At 46.4% G+C, this 15,759-nt stretch overlaps 1 protein-coding gene across 2 annotated transcripts; it reads right to left on the bottom strand.

Annotated features, from left to right (window-relative positions):
- Window positions 1–72: 72 nt before the first annotated feature.
- On the bottom strand, window positions 73–8,996 carry ADPRH (ADP-ribosylarginine hydrolase). 2 transcript variants are annotated; one of them, XM_072923752.1, is made up of 4 exons: window positions 8,518–8,996; window positions 7,472–7,818; window positions 1,990–2,350; window positions 73–1,290 (listed from the first exon to the last, which is right to left on the bottom strand). In XM_072923752.1, exons 1-4 carry the CDS (start codon window positions 8,922–8,924, stop codon window positions 903–905), a joined length of 1,503 nt encoding a protein of 500 aa, XP_072779853.1. In that variant the 5' UTR covers window positions 8,925–8,996; the 3' UTR covers window positions 73–902. The 2 variants fall into 2 exon arrangements, with proteins under 2 accessions (XP_072779853.1, XP_072779857.1); XM_072923756.1 differs by lacking the exon at window positions 8,518–8,996 and adding an exon at window positions 7,980–8,188.
- Between the last annotated feature and the right edge of the window lie 6,763 nt (window positions 8,997–15,759).

Genomic DNA, 15,759 nt, shown 5'->3' with positions numbered 1-15,759 from the left:
GCTTGCAGACACCTGGCACCTCTGATTCATAACCCATCCAACCCTCAACCCATGCCATAATAGAACACAACATTTAACAGAGGTCTGTCAAGTCTTTTTATTGAATGGGATAAACTGGTTTTGAAATTGTTTTGAAAACAGTTTAAGTACTTTGCTGTGTCATAGTCTGGATTTGAAGAAAAATATTATTTTAGTAGAATTATGCATAGCAAATGTTAAGCAAATTACCTTTAATAACCTTGATGAAAGCAGAATATAGTTCACTGCAGAAGCTGATGTACAATGCAACCTGTTAATTTTCCTTACCCATTTTTCCCTTAAGTAAGGATTTGGTCAGGAGTCTTGAATTCTCCCACATTCACTGAAATAGGGAAGTTAGCATGATGCATTCCTACCTGTATGGCAGAAGTGGTGTGGAATTGGATAAAATGCACTGCTCATACACCTTTAAGGTTGGGTTTGGGGTTTTTTCCACATTCATTTGAAACAAAAAACATCCTCTGCTAAAATAATTTTATGAGAAAGCTTGGTTGTCCCCAGACACAATGGGCTGCTTGTGCTCCCTGCTCCCCTTGTAGGGGGAGGATGCTGGTTTGGGGCAGCCTGAGCAGGGTTTGCTGCCTGTCCTGCTGCTGCTGTGGGTGCTGTGGGTGCTCCTGCTCCTCTTGAGGACCAGGTGATATGCAGCCACCCTGCAGCACAGGAGGGATGTTCCCATCAAAACACCAGCCCCAAACTAGCACCAGTGTGGCCTCCCCACTGAAGCTTTTCCCCACAGAGAAAAGGCAGGTCTGGCTCTGGCTTACATTCCTGAGATTTAACTGGCAGGTTTGCAAACCAAGCAAGAGAGCACTGGACAGCCCTGGGTAAGTGTGCCTGTGGGGTGCCCTGCCATGTCCTGCCTAGATGATGCTGTACAAGCCCTTGGCTACCTTCTCCAGGCGGTCCTTGTACTCCAGGTGGGCGTAGAGGGAGGGGGGAACCCCCTTGAAGGCATGAATGACGCCCCACCAGCTGGCGGCGATGGCAGCCGTGGAGTCACTGTCCCCGCCGTGGAAGAAGGCGCGGTGAGCCAGCTCCGTCCAGGAGTCCCCCGCGCCCAGCAGGGCGTCGTAGGCGATCATGGGCGCGTCGTGCCCGCTGCTGCCTCCCCAGCCGCTGTAGCTGAGGGAGGCGTAGAACGAGTCTCTCTCTTCCACGCCGTACTTGGCTGGGAATTTGGGCGATGAGACCCCATCTGAGATGCCTCTCTCTGCCAGGTATTTTTTCCACTGCTCTTCGAAGTAATACCTGCCAAACAGGACAGGATGGAGCGGCTGTAAGTTCTGAGCACCATGTAGGCGCCAGCAGAAAACGCGCCACGTCAAGAGCCCGGAGCGAGGGCTCAGCAAAATGGCAGGCGGACCCCATTTGTCAAAACTAGGGACGTGATTTACAGTAAGAGGCACAAGGACAAGTTTCAATGAGTTAGATTTTCCCTCCCTCCAGTCACATGGGAGAAGGCAGCCCAGCACCTGCAGGATTCAAAGGCTCAGAGTGAGAACTGAGTCATCCTCCCAAATTCAGAGCAGCTCTGCCTCTGTGTGTGCCCCTGCACACAGAGGTGCAGTGAATATGCAGTCAGATTTGGTTATAACTTTCAAACTGAGCTCAGCCCTAAGCTTGATGCTGTTCCCCAGCCCTGCTTGCCATCTTTCATAAGATCATGGTTGCTTGAGATGACAGGTCTACCTACTTCATACTGGATCCAAAAAATGGTCACAAGTACATGACCCAAACACAACCTGCCTTTTTTTTTTTTCCCTCAAGTTAAGGTATTCTGAACTGATTTCATCCTGTGGCAGGTGTGTGCTGCCCTAGGAGTTATAATATCATATAATATAATAATATAATCATATAATAATGCGATTACTGAAACTTAAGAATGTGCAGAGCTCGTTTTGTCGTACAGGGGCTTTATGAAATGGCGGCACAGGGAGTGCAGCTCACCATTGCTCCATGTTCTCCTTCACGAAGAAGCCGGACTCCTGCACGTAGGCTTTTGCCTGTGGCAGCACCTCCATCAGCCCCTTTCCCCAGGCCACGGGGGGCACGCTGTTCACTGCATAAGCCGTGAAGAGGGCTGAGGCCAGGGCCCCCAGGTAGCCGGTGGGGTGGTGGTGGGTGATGCGGCCGCTCTCGATGCTGACTTTGACCAGGGTGTCCAGCTGGGCAGGCTGGTAGAAGCGCAGCCCGATGCACATGGCGCGCATGGCGGCCCCGCAGCCGCCTGCCCGCGGGCTGAACGGGATCTGCCAGCCGTTCGGCTGCCCCGGATCCAGCTTCATGGTGCTTTCCAGAGACGTGGCACCTGGAGACAGCAGCCGCAGAGCCCAAGAGAAGGAAGAAACAGAAACATCAGCAGGAGGTAGCTCGGGAACAGGGAGAACACAGGCAACGCAGTAGGGAAGAAAGCATTGCTCTGTATAAGGGATTTGAGCTTCCTTTCAAAAACATCAGTTGTCTGCTCACATACATATCCTGCCTTAAACTGCTGGAGCAACCTGCGTCCTCCCCAGCAGATCTCACAATTTTTGTTTGTGAAAACAATTAAAAGGTCAGGGGTAGGAAACACTTCACTGATCATTTACTGACATGGTTTATATTGACCTTTTGTGTTAGCAAAAAAAAAAATACTAATAGACACAAATACCTAGATATCTCTCTCTCTGTAAACAGAATTGTAGGATATCTGGCACAAGGCCAGTCTAGGTAACTGCTTTTTCACAGGACTTCTAAAGGCAGAGACCCCACAAGCTCCTCATTTGCCTTACTAATAGAAGATATACTGACAGGAAATGTTCTCCAGCTCTCCCTTGCTGCAGTTTAAGTTTGTTAGAAAGCCTTGAGTGTAGCACCTCTCTCACCTCAACACAGTCTGCATAACTGGCTTTACTGTACTCTTCTTTCATAAGCTGAAGAGCAGCTTCAGCTTACGAAAGAGGAGAACCAAAGGTTCGTCCAGCTCACGAATTCATCACCAAACACTGCCACTAAAGGGTAACTACAGAAAGACTGTGAGAAATGAGGCAAGCCCACCTCCATCTCTTTCATATTTCTATTTACTTTTAAAAGAAATTACTTTGCTTCTTCCAGTGCTGCTTCTTCAAATGAACACTTGTTAGTCCAACATATTCATAGGACAAAGAAAGCACATCCTAATTTCAGACCCCAGCCAGCTCCCCTTGCCAACACAGTGAAATGTTTTGAGAGCTAAGCCCAAATGCTTGTGTGTAAAGAAGAAGCAGGTTTGGAACACTGAATTATCTTTTATTTTCTTCTACCTTGCTTTTTTTCGTCTAGTCTTCTCTTCTGGCCAAATTGTAAATACTTCTTTTCCAGCAGGAAGGTAAATCAAGGCAGGTTTCAAGCAGCTTCATTTAAGTTTTAATGTGCTGGACAATGGCAAAAGGTGGACTCAACAGACTAACCCCAGTGTGCTGAGTCCTCTCTCTGACACACAGGGTAACAGCAGTAGCTGGCTGTTATCACAGCCCCAAAACTAGACTGTTGCTTGTACACTTTGTTCCCTCACTGGGACAGGTAGCTGATGAACTTGCAGGTGCTCTGTTACTTTGGAAATCAAACTAAATAGAACAGAGTAGCAAGGAAGAAGCCTGGTCAAGCAAATTCGCCTCACTTTGGTGTAACTCAGTCACCATGATCTGTGACCTTGCTCATCACAGCCAGGTACTGCACTAAGTCCCCTGCAGAGCTCTTGGCTTCTGCAATTCCATGTACATGTTTGGCAGTAGGGTTTGGTTTATGGCAGCCTGTTCTACCTATATGTACAGCACCCTTGTAACTGAAATATCTCCAAAACCATGCACAGCTTTAAGACTGGCTTCTGGACATATGCTAAAAATAACTAACAGCTGGCCACTGTCAAGAATAATGTCACATGCTGGGCCAAGTGTCTTTAGCTCTACTGGGACTGGTCACAACCAGCCTCTAACTGAAGTGTCTGTGAGTTTGCTTTTAGGATGTCTCAGTGTGAGAACATGTTCAGGACTCTAAATTTCATGTAGTTTACTAATTCAGTGCTGGCTGCTGTGTATCAAAATTGTTAAGAGGGATATCAGCATAATTTCCAACTTCATGATGACTAACAGAAAATTGAGGCATTTTTCTAAAAATCTCACCATACCAAGCATTGTACCCAATGACCTGTGACAGGACATTAAAATGAACCTGTCAAACAAAGCCACATTTTTTAAAAAGCTGTGCCAACTATTCTGGTAAAAGAGAACTGCTTCCAGGAAAGCAAAGGGGAAGGGAGGGAGCACAGGGACTAAGGTAGCTTAAAATCAAAAGCTGCATAACAAAAGCAAAGATTACTCTTGCTGAAACTTCGAGAAACAAAAACATTTCTTCAGGACCAGTCTGGGCAGGCTGAGACCACACACCTCAGTCCTTGATAAAAAGTGAGATTGTTCTTGCACTAATTGTAGCTAAAATAAAAGGGAAGATGACAAGGCTCTAAATGGAAAGAAAGACTGGTTATTTTGCAATACAATTTGCTTGCAGCTTTAAGCCTGTGCATATTATTTTAGGAAATGACTACTGATAACTTGCAAGTGGAAAAAATTGTGTAAAACAAACCAGTGTATGACAGCTAAGACTTACAATTTATGACGTATTACAAGTAGTATCCCTCACACTTTTAAACAGTTAAAATATTAAAAAATTGGAAAGCTGATCTAGGAAGACTAAGATGGAATCACATCAGGTCTTTTTTTTATTATTATTTTTTTTTAATAGGTTTTAAAAAAACTGTTTTTGAATTAGCGAATTGTTTTGGAAATTCTTTACATCCAGGTTAGGAATCCTTTGTACTAACAACAGGAAATTAAAAGTAACCTAAGTATGGTACTGGTCTAAGGAAGGAAATAAAATACAAGTAAAAAGTAGTGTGTGAATTAAGGCAACCTGGAAAAGTTTCAAGAATAGCTGGACTCAATTTTTGGGATAGGCCTTCATTCCACTTACCTAGACTCTTCGGGTAACAGTTGTTTGGGGTTGATCAGTACACATAAAAAAATGTGAGTTACACAAACCACATAGTGGTAAATAATTCCAAAGGGAGAGGACTAGGACCAAAAGGCATTTTTGAAGCAGGTTTCCTGTTGTTTGTACAATGAATGTTTCCTTTAGTTGTACAATGAAAAAAGTAAGTCTGTCTATGCTTGTGTTGCTTAATTCATTGGCTTTGTAAACTGCAAGGAACAATGAATTTGGGGCTGTGGCACATTACAAACAGCAGAAGTGGATGTAGGGATTACCTTGTCATTGAATTACTATCCCAGAGTTCTCTCCTGGGGCTGTGTCCCTGAGGGACCCTGCTGTGGCTGTCCTATGATTCAAAACGTTGTGGGAATCCCTTTGTTACTGCAGCTTTGGGGTTTCAGGTCTGGACTGCCTCGTGTGAGCCATCAATGTGACTTTCCCCCACTGTTCTAAGGAAATCTCTTTGGTGTTGGGCAAAAGTTCCAACAGCAACTTTCCACTCTCAGCCTTCAGGCCTGCAATTCCCTGGTGAGTACTTAGGCCAGAAGAACACCACCTTGGGTTACGTTCTCAGTTAAAATTTATTTATTCTGAACTGCCAAAAGAAGTTATTGGCATGCAGCTTTTATCATTGGGACTTATCAATATGGCATGGAGAATCCAGACAGCTTTTCAGGGTATGGATTAGGTATTCCCTTCAGTGGGAATTAGACTGCTAAGGGTCAGGATTTAAACTCTCAGAGCTGAATGCCTTTCCTGTACCTGCAGCAGGAGCAATTCTGATTGCAAAATTTTTAATTTTTTGTCTTTGGATCCACTAAACAATGTGTATTTCTTTTTTTAGGTAATCTAGATAATCTGACCTTTCCTTGTCACTCCTCTTAATGTCCATAGCAATTTTGCTTTCAAATTCATCACTTCTAGGAAGAGGAACTTCTTTTGGGCATATTGCAGCTCAGTTTAGTCAAGAAGAAATGCAGTAGGTGTCCTTTTATGCTTAGATATTATTTAAATTTTAACATTTAAATTATAGGTTCTTCTCCTTTTCATCTTAGGTTTTAGTCACCAAGGTTAGAAAGTGAAAATCCTTTCAGGTGCTGTCTCACTGGCAGCTGTGGTTAGTCCATCTTGGCTGAGGGAATTAAACTATGCTGCTTCACCAAAACTGCCATGAATCTTTGGAAGTTTGATCTGCCAACTTCAGCTGTCCTGACAAGCATCATTACCCCTTCCTAAATGTTTTATTAATTAGGCCACTCCCAACAACTGGGAATATGGGTGTTAAAAGACTGATAATTTAGTTCTTTACACAAGGATAGGAGCCCACTGTGGAAAGGTAAGCAGAATAAATTCCTGTTCAGGTTTCCAACCTGGTTTATTTTGGAAATGCACAGCTCTGAAACACTATGCTCAGTGACAAGATTTGGCCTTTCCCATGTTTTATGTCAAGACAGAACACTCTTGACATACTCTGGCCACTCCAAATAAGCACAACTAAGTATGCATACAATTTCAATGTATAAACTTTGCACAGGAGTGCTGAATTTGTGTGTTTCCTGGATACTTCATGCCTCCTGCGCTGGTCAAATTAGAGGCCCAGCCTAAGCAGCTCCAATTTAAAAGTAATCCAAGCATCCAGAAGACCCTGGGCCAATCCCTGGGGAAGAGCTGGGTCAGGAGGGCTGGGAGAACTAGGAACCACAGAGATATGTCATACATATCTTGGCTGCTGTAGCCTGTCACAGTGCCCTTCCTGAATACTGCCAGGCCCACTGCTTGTGACACAAACTCAGCACCACCGTGTCTATGCATAGAAAAGAGAGCTGTTGGAAGTACAAGGTTCAGAAAAGAAGATTGGCCTGACTGTCCTGGTGCAGAAATCAAGCATGCAGAGCTAGCCACAAGTAGACTTTGGGTTTAGTAAGTGTAATTATTCCAAGGATCTTTGTGCCTTTAAATATATTTTACATGTAATTTGTTGCATTTATTATGAGAATTTCTGTATTAATTATCTGTTTAAATGTGCTGCTTTAACACAGCATCTCAGGGTGTGCATTACAGTAGTTGAATGTGAATTTTTTTAATCCACTGAATGTAGGAATCCAAAGTGCAAAAGCCGTCACCCTTCCTGAGCTGAGGCTGGGCCTCAAAGACACCTGTAAGAATGTTTTGTAAATGTGAACAAAACAGTATCCTTTTCATCTAGTTCAGAGAAGCCCAAACCACTTCAGCTTGCCTTACTCTGTTCTCTTTATCTCACCCTGAAACAGGTACTGAGCGTGGAACACTTTTCCTTTACGTGAAATACGGTTAACGCTCTAAACAGCCAAAAGCAGAGCCGGGGCCAGCCCCAGCTCCAAGCAGAAGGAGAGACATGAGTGACAACACACCTCTACCCAGACAGACAACAGGATGGAGGGGTTACCTGGAGCTCTGCCCTCCATGTCATTCATGCACTCCTTGTAGTTCCTTGCAAGCAGAGTGTAGAGATGTGGTAATCTTGGGTTTTTCCCGGCTGCTACCAGGGCTTCGGCCGTGGCCAAGTGCATCACGGTATCATCGCTGACTCTCCAACCTTGGAGGCTGATGTTGCCCAGTCCCCCCATGTCTGCCAGCTCCTTGTGGATGACTGGGCCACTCTTCTGGAACTCCCATCTCCCGTTGTAATATCCCAGCGTGTCACCAACTGCACTCAGCACTATGGATGCCACATAGTTTTCCACCCCCTTAGGACACATTTTTTGTCCCATGACTACTTCGGTGTAGAAGACACTGTGAGAAAGAAAAAAAAGAAAAGGAGAATGAGAATTAAATCTTTCCCAGTTCAGTATAGGTTTATCCTGCTAAGCTCCAGCAGGCTGGATACCCTCCCTGGCACATGAGTCTCACCAGATGATGTATTTCTTCACAGCACGTGGAGCTTGTGCACCTACCGTGGGTACATGTGTGGCAGCCCAGCCCTGGGCCAGGGGCACCTGGAGATGTCCTGCTGGGACGCTGGCAGGATAACGCTGGCAGGATAACGCTGCCTACCCTATCCAGCTCCAGGACCAAAAACCAAGGGCAGGACTGCTGAATCATGTGCAGGATATTGACCACAACCGTGTTCTCCACCCTTCTGAGTGCGTGAGGAAGCTCACGTCAGCATCCGCCAGTTTTTGTACCCCTGAGGCCGACCCTCAGGGGTACAAAAACAAGGGATAAGGGGTAAGGTGTAAGGAGTAAGGTTTGGCTGGCCTGCTGAGCTGTGGCAGGGCCAGGCAATGGCAGCGACACCCGGCCCCGCTCCCCGGGCAGGCTACAACAGCGGGTGCTCGCACAGGCAGCACCCCCACCCCGCGGGTGCCTCAGACGTGAAATACCAACCACGCCTTCCCCCGGAAACCCTCCGCAACCCAGGCACTGCTTCTCCTTTTCTCTTGTGAGAAGCAGAAGCGGCGAAAGCCGGTGGGAGGCCCCGCGGGTACTCACACAGCGAGCGCCCCGATGGCCGCCAGCCCGAGCAGCCCGGCCAGCGCTTCCAGCGGCCTTCCCGGGGCCCAGGGGAGCCCGGCCCGGCCCATGGGGCGCGGCTCGTTCTCCGCAGCCCGTGCCGCGGCCCGTTTGCCCCGGCCCGGGTCCCGCCCGGCAGCCCCGCCGGACCCTCCCTGGCGGTGCCCCGGGCCCGGCTCCTGCCCGGCAGCCCCGCCGGACCCTCCCTGGCGGTGCCCCGGGCCCGGTTCCTCCCCGGCAGCCCCGCCGGACCCTCCCTGGCAGTGCCCCGGGCCCGGCTCCTGCCCGGCAGCTCCCCGGGCCGTCCCCGGCCGCTCCCCAGCCCGGCCCCCCTCGGGCGGGCCCGGCTCGGCCCGGCGCAGGCGGACGGACCGGCTGCCGTTCATTTTCGGGGCTGCCCTCGGGAGAGCCGGGCTGAACCCTCGGAACAGAAACCGGCACAGGGGCAAGTGAAACGAACTGTTTCGTTTTTAAAATAAAACTGCTGACAGCATTTCCCGTGGATGAACAGCCCCTCCTCTCCTCCTGGCTGAGCAGCCCTTCCCTGATCCTGGCTGATCCCACTCTGTGTCTGCGCTGGGGAAAGATTTTGTGAGGGCTTTCTTCACCTTTGGGTTGTGTTTCCCCTCTGTGAAAAACACCAATCACTTGATTTTTAATTTTTTTAAAGTTAATAATATATAAATGGTTATATATTTATTATTATAATAATAATAAAATTATTATAAAAATAGTAATACAATTAGAGTAATAAAGTTTAGAGTTAGGACAATTACAAGACAATAAAAAGCAAAGAATTACGGACATCCGGATGCTCTCAGACACTTAAGTCACAAAAAGCATCCCTTGTGAGCAAAGAAATAACTTTAAAAGCAATACCCTGTTGCATATTCATATATCTCATACATGATGCATAAATTCCTTGCAAATTAAGAACTTTTATGGTTTTTTGTCAACTTCTTCTCCTTAATCTTGCTGGTTCCAAAAAGACAGAGAGAAGGTGGAAGAATGTTTGTCTTTTCTGATAAGGAGGCTGTAACTTTTTATGGGCCCTCTTCGCTGACATCTCTGTGTGAAGAGTTTCTTGATTATCTCATCTTCCTGCTTGGGCTTGTAACAAATCTTATATCGCGGAGTTTCTATTTTAACATTATGTTATTATGTTGTAACCTAAAACTACATTTAACACACTACTTAAAAGAATTAATACAGCATAACTTTCTAACATTACACATATAATATTCATTGTAACATTTGCAAAAAGCCAGTCATAAAAGATGCATTTTTCACACCCTCCTTGCTGCAGCGTGCGCTGAGCCTCCAGCCTTTGCCACGAATATTTTTGCCTGCCCCCTTTATAGAACCGCAGAATTGCTGGTGAAACTGCAGAAAAACAGGAACTCTTTGACAACATCTTTCCAGTGTTAGAAAATCACAGCATTACTTTATTCTGACCAGGGTGTGCAGTAGAAATTATTATCCACGCATGTCCGGGTTGCACAGTGAAAATCATTCCACCATATATGGTTCTAGATTTTTCACCTATTTATACATAAAAAAATTTCAAAGACATTCATGTTCATTGGTCCTAAATTACACAATCCTTAGTATTCAATGGTTATTGATCCCCTCACCTTAGATGCTGATTAGGTCTTCATTCTTTGGTTCTCTTATCGATCTTTTTCCAGACCATGGGTTTCTGACCCCACCCTGTGTAATATTCATTAAAAGTTGATTTGCCTCCTGTGTATTTTCTGGCAACTCCCAATCTAGACATTGAACTCATCAGACCTCACCCAATTCTTTGAACAGAATCTTTTTAAAGAGAAACTTCAATTCCCCCTCCCCCTGAGCGAAGGCGAACAAACCTAAAGTGACATAAAAAGTTTTTCAAGTTGCATCATTTCCAACAGAATCGTCAGGGTTGGAAGAGACCTTCAAGATCACCAAGTCCAACCATCCACCCAGCACAACACTTTAACCCCTTAACCACAAAACCATCATCCAGCGCCACATCCAGACACCTCTTGCACACTGCCAGGACGGTGACTCCACTACCTCCCTGGGCAATCTATTCCAATGCCTGAGCATCCTACCAGTGAAAAACCCTTTCTAACACGTAGTCTGACTCTCCTCTGTCCCAGATTAAGGCCACTTTCTGTAGGAATGGTAGAAGAAACTGTAGAAGAAGGAGTTGTAGAGACTAGTGAGGTCACTCCTGAGCCTCTTCCCTAGACAACCTCCTTTAGCGTGAATATTTGGGGGCAGTGCTCTCCCCACAACCCCAGTGTGGCTCAGATCAGCTCCCTGGTGACCCCAACCCCTCCCAAACCAGGGCTGATCTTTGCTATGTCTAGCAGTGCTGTTTTACATAGTGTCCTGAGGCACCTTGGATCCCATTGCCTTGCTTTATCCTTTGTTTTTATTTCTGCTAGTGGTTAGGCAGCTGAAGGAGTCTGGTCAGTGGGTGAGGAAGGCATAGGAGAACAACACAGTAGCAAGAAACAGGACTGAGCACGGCTGGAATTGCACTTTGTAGAAGCTGAACATTTTTAGCAGCTGGTGATCACCTCCACACCAGGTCTCCAGAGTCTTTGTTCACCCCAGAAGGTACTGTTACAGAATTTCTGAGAGAGAGAGGTCATGATTTATGTTTAGAATGAGGTTTGAGCTACCCACTCAGACTAAGCCCTGATAAGCGGCCTTGATGGGGCCTCAAAGCCTTTGATGCAGTGAGAATTCAGTTGTAGCGCAGTCAGAAATTCTGTTAAGGTAACTACAAAGTAATGAGCTATCCGAGCATGAATTAGAGTAGAGCTGCAGTGTGAAAAGTTTGGCCACCCTAAAGAAAAGGTAAACAATGTTAGCTTGCCAATCAGAGTGCCTTTGTAATCTGTAAACTATGTAGAAGCTTCTATAAACTACCATCTTATCTCAAATAGAAGGAGAACGTTTGATTAACCACATTAGTTTAGATCTGCGTTTGTCCTGTCCAGCTTCCCGTTTTCTAAGATTCCATAGCTTTCAAGGTACCAGCACCTTTCACATGGAGGGAAAGCAAAAATTTCCCCCTTGGTGCCTATGGGAAAAAGCGGTGGTAGTTTTTGAGCTGCAGCCCTGGGGGATTTCAGGGCAATCACAAATGTAGTGCTAGGTCAGAGCAGAGTCCCTGGGGAATTTGGGGGCAAGTCAGAGTGGGGGGCTTGGAGAGGGCCCATGGGGACTTCAGGTAGCTGAGAACACAGGTCTGCATGGGAGCATCAGCCCTGGTGGCCTCAATGCTTCATCATGCCATGTTCATTCCTAGATCTACTCCTCCTCTGCGCCCTGCTGCAAAGGCAGAGTGTAAGAAGCATCTAGCAGAAGAAATAGTAACAGAAAAGGAAGTGGGAAGAAAAGCTGCCAATGTTCCAGCCCTGCCAGCAGTGCCTGATGACCTTTTCTGCTTCTTTGGTTCATTTTGTTTTCTCTAGAACAGCTCTGAATTTACCCAGGTTGGTGCAGTGCTCAAAAGCAAAGCGGGGTTTTTCGCTCCTAAAGTTTGGGCCTGTGAGAGAGAAAACCCCCTTGTATTTTTGTCTTGTGGAATGGCTGTCTGTGAGAAATGGCTTCTGCTCCAGCCTCAAGGACAGAGGAGTGGAGAGGAAAGTCATAGGGCCCCACAAACAGAGAGGGAAGATGGGACAACATCTCTACATTGGCAAAAAATTGCCTGTGGCAGAGATGTTTGGTTCTCCTAATTGCTTCCAGCTTCTTCAATTCTCAGCTTCCTATACAATGAAAACATGATGTGCAGTGCAGTTAAGTGACATCCAAGAGATGTCAGAGAAAAGTGTTGAGGGCTCCTTGCAGACAGACGGTGGATAATGATCCAGCAGCAGGAACCATCTGCAGGAGCCTGCAAACCTAGGGTGAGGAGAGCAGCAATCTTCAAAGGGATGCACTGATCCCAAAGGGATGTCCATGTGTGAGTTCCATGGGATGTCCACAAGTGGGTGAGGAGAGCATTCTCCATCAGGGAGCAGCTCCATCTCCAAGACGTTGCAGGGAAATGTTGCCCTGGCTCAGACTGTGGGGAGGTGGGCCCGAATCTGCCCCTTTGCAAAGATGGCCTTCTGATGCTGAGCACTGCAAAGAGTTAAACTCACCATGTTGCACCATTCTGGGGGGTTTGTTGTATCTTTAATTAATGAAAATTTAGGTTTCTGTGCACCAGTGGCCAGGATATGCCTTCTGGAAAATACCATGTTGGAGCAGCTTGCCAACCTGCCCTTGCCATGTGTTGGACACTGTGGTTAGCGCTCACTTAGACTTAGAATTTTCCATCACATTCATCTGGGAAAAAAGGGTAATTCTTTCTGACTTAAAAAATATGCCTTTCTAGACGAGCTAAGGGTTGAGGGCTCCAGTTTGAGGGGGCTGTGAAGGGCAGCACCAGAGCACTGGAATTACAAACTGGTTGAGACCCTGTAGGACATTTCCTCAGAACTACATGAGGCCTTCAGGCCAGGAGTTAGAAAGAAGTTGAACATTAAAAATATATGGTGCACTTAAACACATCAACGTCCCTGTTCTAATCCTACAGCTGTTCCCAAAATGGGACTGCAAAGGCACATCTGGAATCCTCATTTTTCACCTCCCCTATCCATCTTCTCTTTTTTCCCCCCCAGACTTTCCACAGAATCTTTTTGGGCACTAAGAATATCTTCATTTTGGACCAGTGCCAAACTCTTACCAGTCTTTTTGCTATTCTTTTAATAGCACCTTTTTCTCTGTAACAACAGCAGGTGGGGTTTTTTTTGTTTTGGTTTGGTTTTCTTCCTTTTTGCTTTTGAGTGGGGAATATTTCTGAGCTTACCCCAGTTCTCGGTCCCCAGGTGTGTGTCTGTCACTGGCTAGTAAATAACAATGCTCTGCAGCAGGGGCATTCCAGGCAGGGGCAGCAAGTGCCACATGAGGTCTGGATCTCTGGGCAGAATCCTGGTGGGGCAGTGGTGCCTGCCTGTGCGAGGGAAGCACTCACCCTTGCAGGATGCTCTTGCAGGACCAGAGGTGCCTCTGGGCAGCTGGCTCACAGGGAATACTGCACTTTGGTCTCTTACTGAAGAAAACAGAGTTGTTGCAGAAATATCAGTCTCGTTCTTTGCAGGTTTGTCTTCTACAAACTGTCCAAGAGAGGGCCCGACTCACTCTCCAGGGCAAAAATGAAAATCAGTGTGTTCTCCTCTTTGTGGCACCTACTGCTCTCCTCATGATGCTTTCAAAAGTTGTCTTTAACACAGATTTTAAAGCAAAAATGTAAAAAATACAACAGAGTCTAACTGTTTCAAATAACTATAATTCTGCAGAAGATAAGCAAGGTAATTGCCTTGCTACAAAGAGAGGCACTGCAATGCCAGCTTGGGGCAACCTGGAAGGTCAGGGACACACAGAGAACATCTCCTGAATTGTGATCACCTTTCCCTTGTCCATATCTATAATTGGAACTGCAAACTCATTTTTATTGCCCTTCATCAGGTTCATAACAGACATGTTGGTAAAGGGGAGAGTGTGGGCAGGGACCTCCCTAGTACACTCCAAATCCTGCTTTTGAGCCTGGGAACATCAGTGAAGCAATCCCAGGGAGCTCTCCTGGAGCTGGTATCTGGCTCCAGTGATGGATCTGAAGCTCCAGGGCTGACAGGCTGGTTGCTCCTCACTGTGAATCAAGTGACATTTTCATTTTGGATTGTGTGCTGGCACTGTGTTCCCTGCTTGCTGGTGGCAGTGTCTGAGGGTCTGTGTTGTCCCTTCAGGTGCTTTCTTTGCAGGAGCTGCTGGCCTTGAGTCCCTATCCTTTCAGAGAGCATCAGGGTGGAGGGGGAGCCCATCAGAAGTGTGTCATGCCTGCAAGCAGAGGGGCCCATCAATCCTGCCTTTCAACCACTCTCAACTCACCCTACAGCACCAGCAGGCTAACCTTGGAGGTCCTTGGCACTTGCCAATGAAAATGAACCCTAATGGTGTGGTGAATGAATGTGGTGCTTAGTGATGGGAGGGGAAAAGGTTTCATCATGCTGTAGGTTTTGAAACAGTGATGCTCCCCCTGCATTGCGCAAGCAGTGATGTTTGAAGTGTTAGATGTGCTTTCTGCTTTGAGAGCAGGTTTCTCCTTTCTGTGGGAAAAGAGACTGCAGCCCACAGTGTAGAAAAGATGTGACAGGTGTGAGGAAAATGAAGAGCAGCTGCAGGAGAAGGAGCTCAGTCTTCCGGGACAGAAAACCCTCCAATCCCAGACAAAGCTCTGCTGAGGCTCCTGGTTTTGCAAGGATAGAAGTAGTGTAAAAATAAGGATGAGTAATGAGCAAGGTTGATAAGTAAGGGCTTCTATTTCTTCTGCCAGCAAGTTGCAAATGTGTTCAAGGTGTCTGAGGAAATCATGGGTTGTGTACAGGCACAAGAGCTAAGCTTGAAGGAGAGAGAGTTGGAGGCAGTAGTTGAAATTTAGGAAAGCAGGTAGATGGGACTGATAGTCAAAAATTCCTATTGTCTTGCTGGGAGAGCTTATAGTACCAGGACCTGGCAGGGTGAAGGATGACTTTCCTCAGCTTGAATGACTTAAACTTGAGAGTAGGCGAAATTGTAGGTATGATAGGTTAGGAAAAGCCCTGTGGTGGCTTTGAGTTACTTGACTAGGTGGTTATATTCCACCACAGGGATTTCTTTGATGCTGGGTTGTGACCAGGGTCTTCTTCTTGTTTCTCTCTTGTGGCTGTTTCTTCACCAGGTCCCTGTGTAATAGTGCTGTTCTTGAGAATGACTCCTGCTTTTGAACATGTACCAGAATAACAAAAGGACATGAGAATTCATGAGAAAGGGCTTAGGAACACCAAAAAGCTCGACATTTGAAAAGTTACTTCTGCATTTCATTCTTCATGAATTGAATTTCAGAGAATTGGGAAGTGCTGGTTTGTGACGGAAGAGGAACATGTGAGCAACATCACTGAATGCTCTATTTTATCCATTGGTCTGACAAAGCTTAAAAATATCTGCCTATGTTTCCATTCTCTATTTACATCCTTTGTGTGATGCAATTCAGTGGTGACATTGTTTTGATGCATGGAAAAGTCCTCCTGGAAGGAGGAGGAAGGACATTGACAGTGGCATCCGCTCTTCCAGCTTAACCCTCACCCTGTGCATGTACCCAAACTCACAGGGCAATGCAGGCTTTAGAGGGGTCAC

This window comes from Taeniopygia guttata, chromosome 1, assembly GCF_048771995.1.
Source record: "Taeniopygia guttata chromosome 1, bTaeGut7.mat, whole genome shotgun sequence".
NCBI classification, from domain to species: Eukaryota; Metazoa; Chordata; class Aves; order Passeriformes; family Estrildidae; genus Taeniopygia; species Taeniopygia guttata.
Note: the sequence above shows the minus strand (reverse complement) of the source record. Positions and strands in the feature narration are given on the sequence as shown.

Excerpts from the sequence above, each read along its gene's own strand:
- ADPRH (XM_072923752.1), bottom strand. The coding sequence starts at position 8,924 with ATGAACGGCAGCCGGTCCGTCCGCCTGCGCCGGGCCGAGCCGGGCCCG. Across the intron at positions 2,351-7,471 it reads CATGGAGGGCAGAGCTCCAG|GTGCCACGTCTCTGGAAAGC; the intron begins GTAACCCCTCCA and ends TGCTGTCTCCAG. Across the intron at positions 1,291-1,989 it reads AAGGAGAACATGGAGCAATG|GTATTACTTCGAAGAGCAGT; the intron begins GTGAGCTGCACT and ends CCTGTTTGGCAG.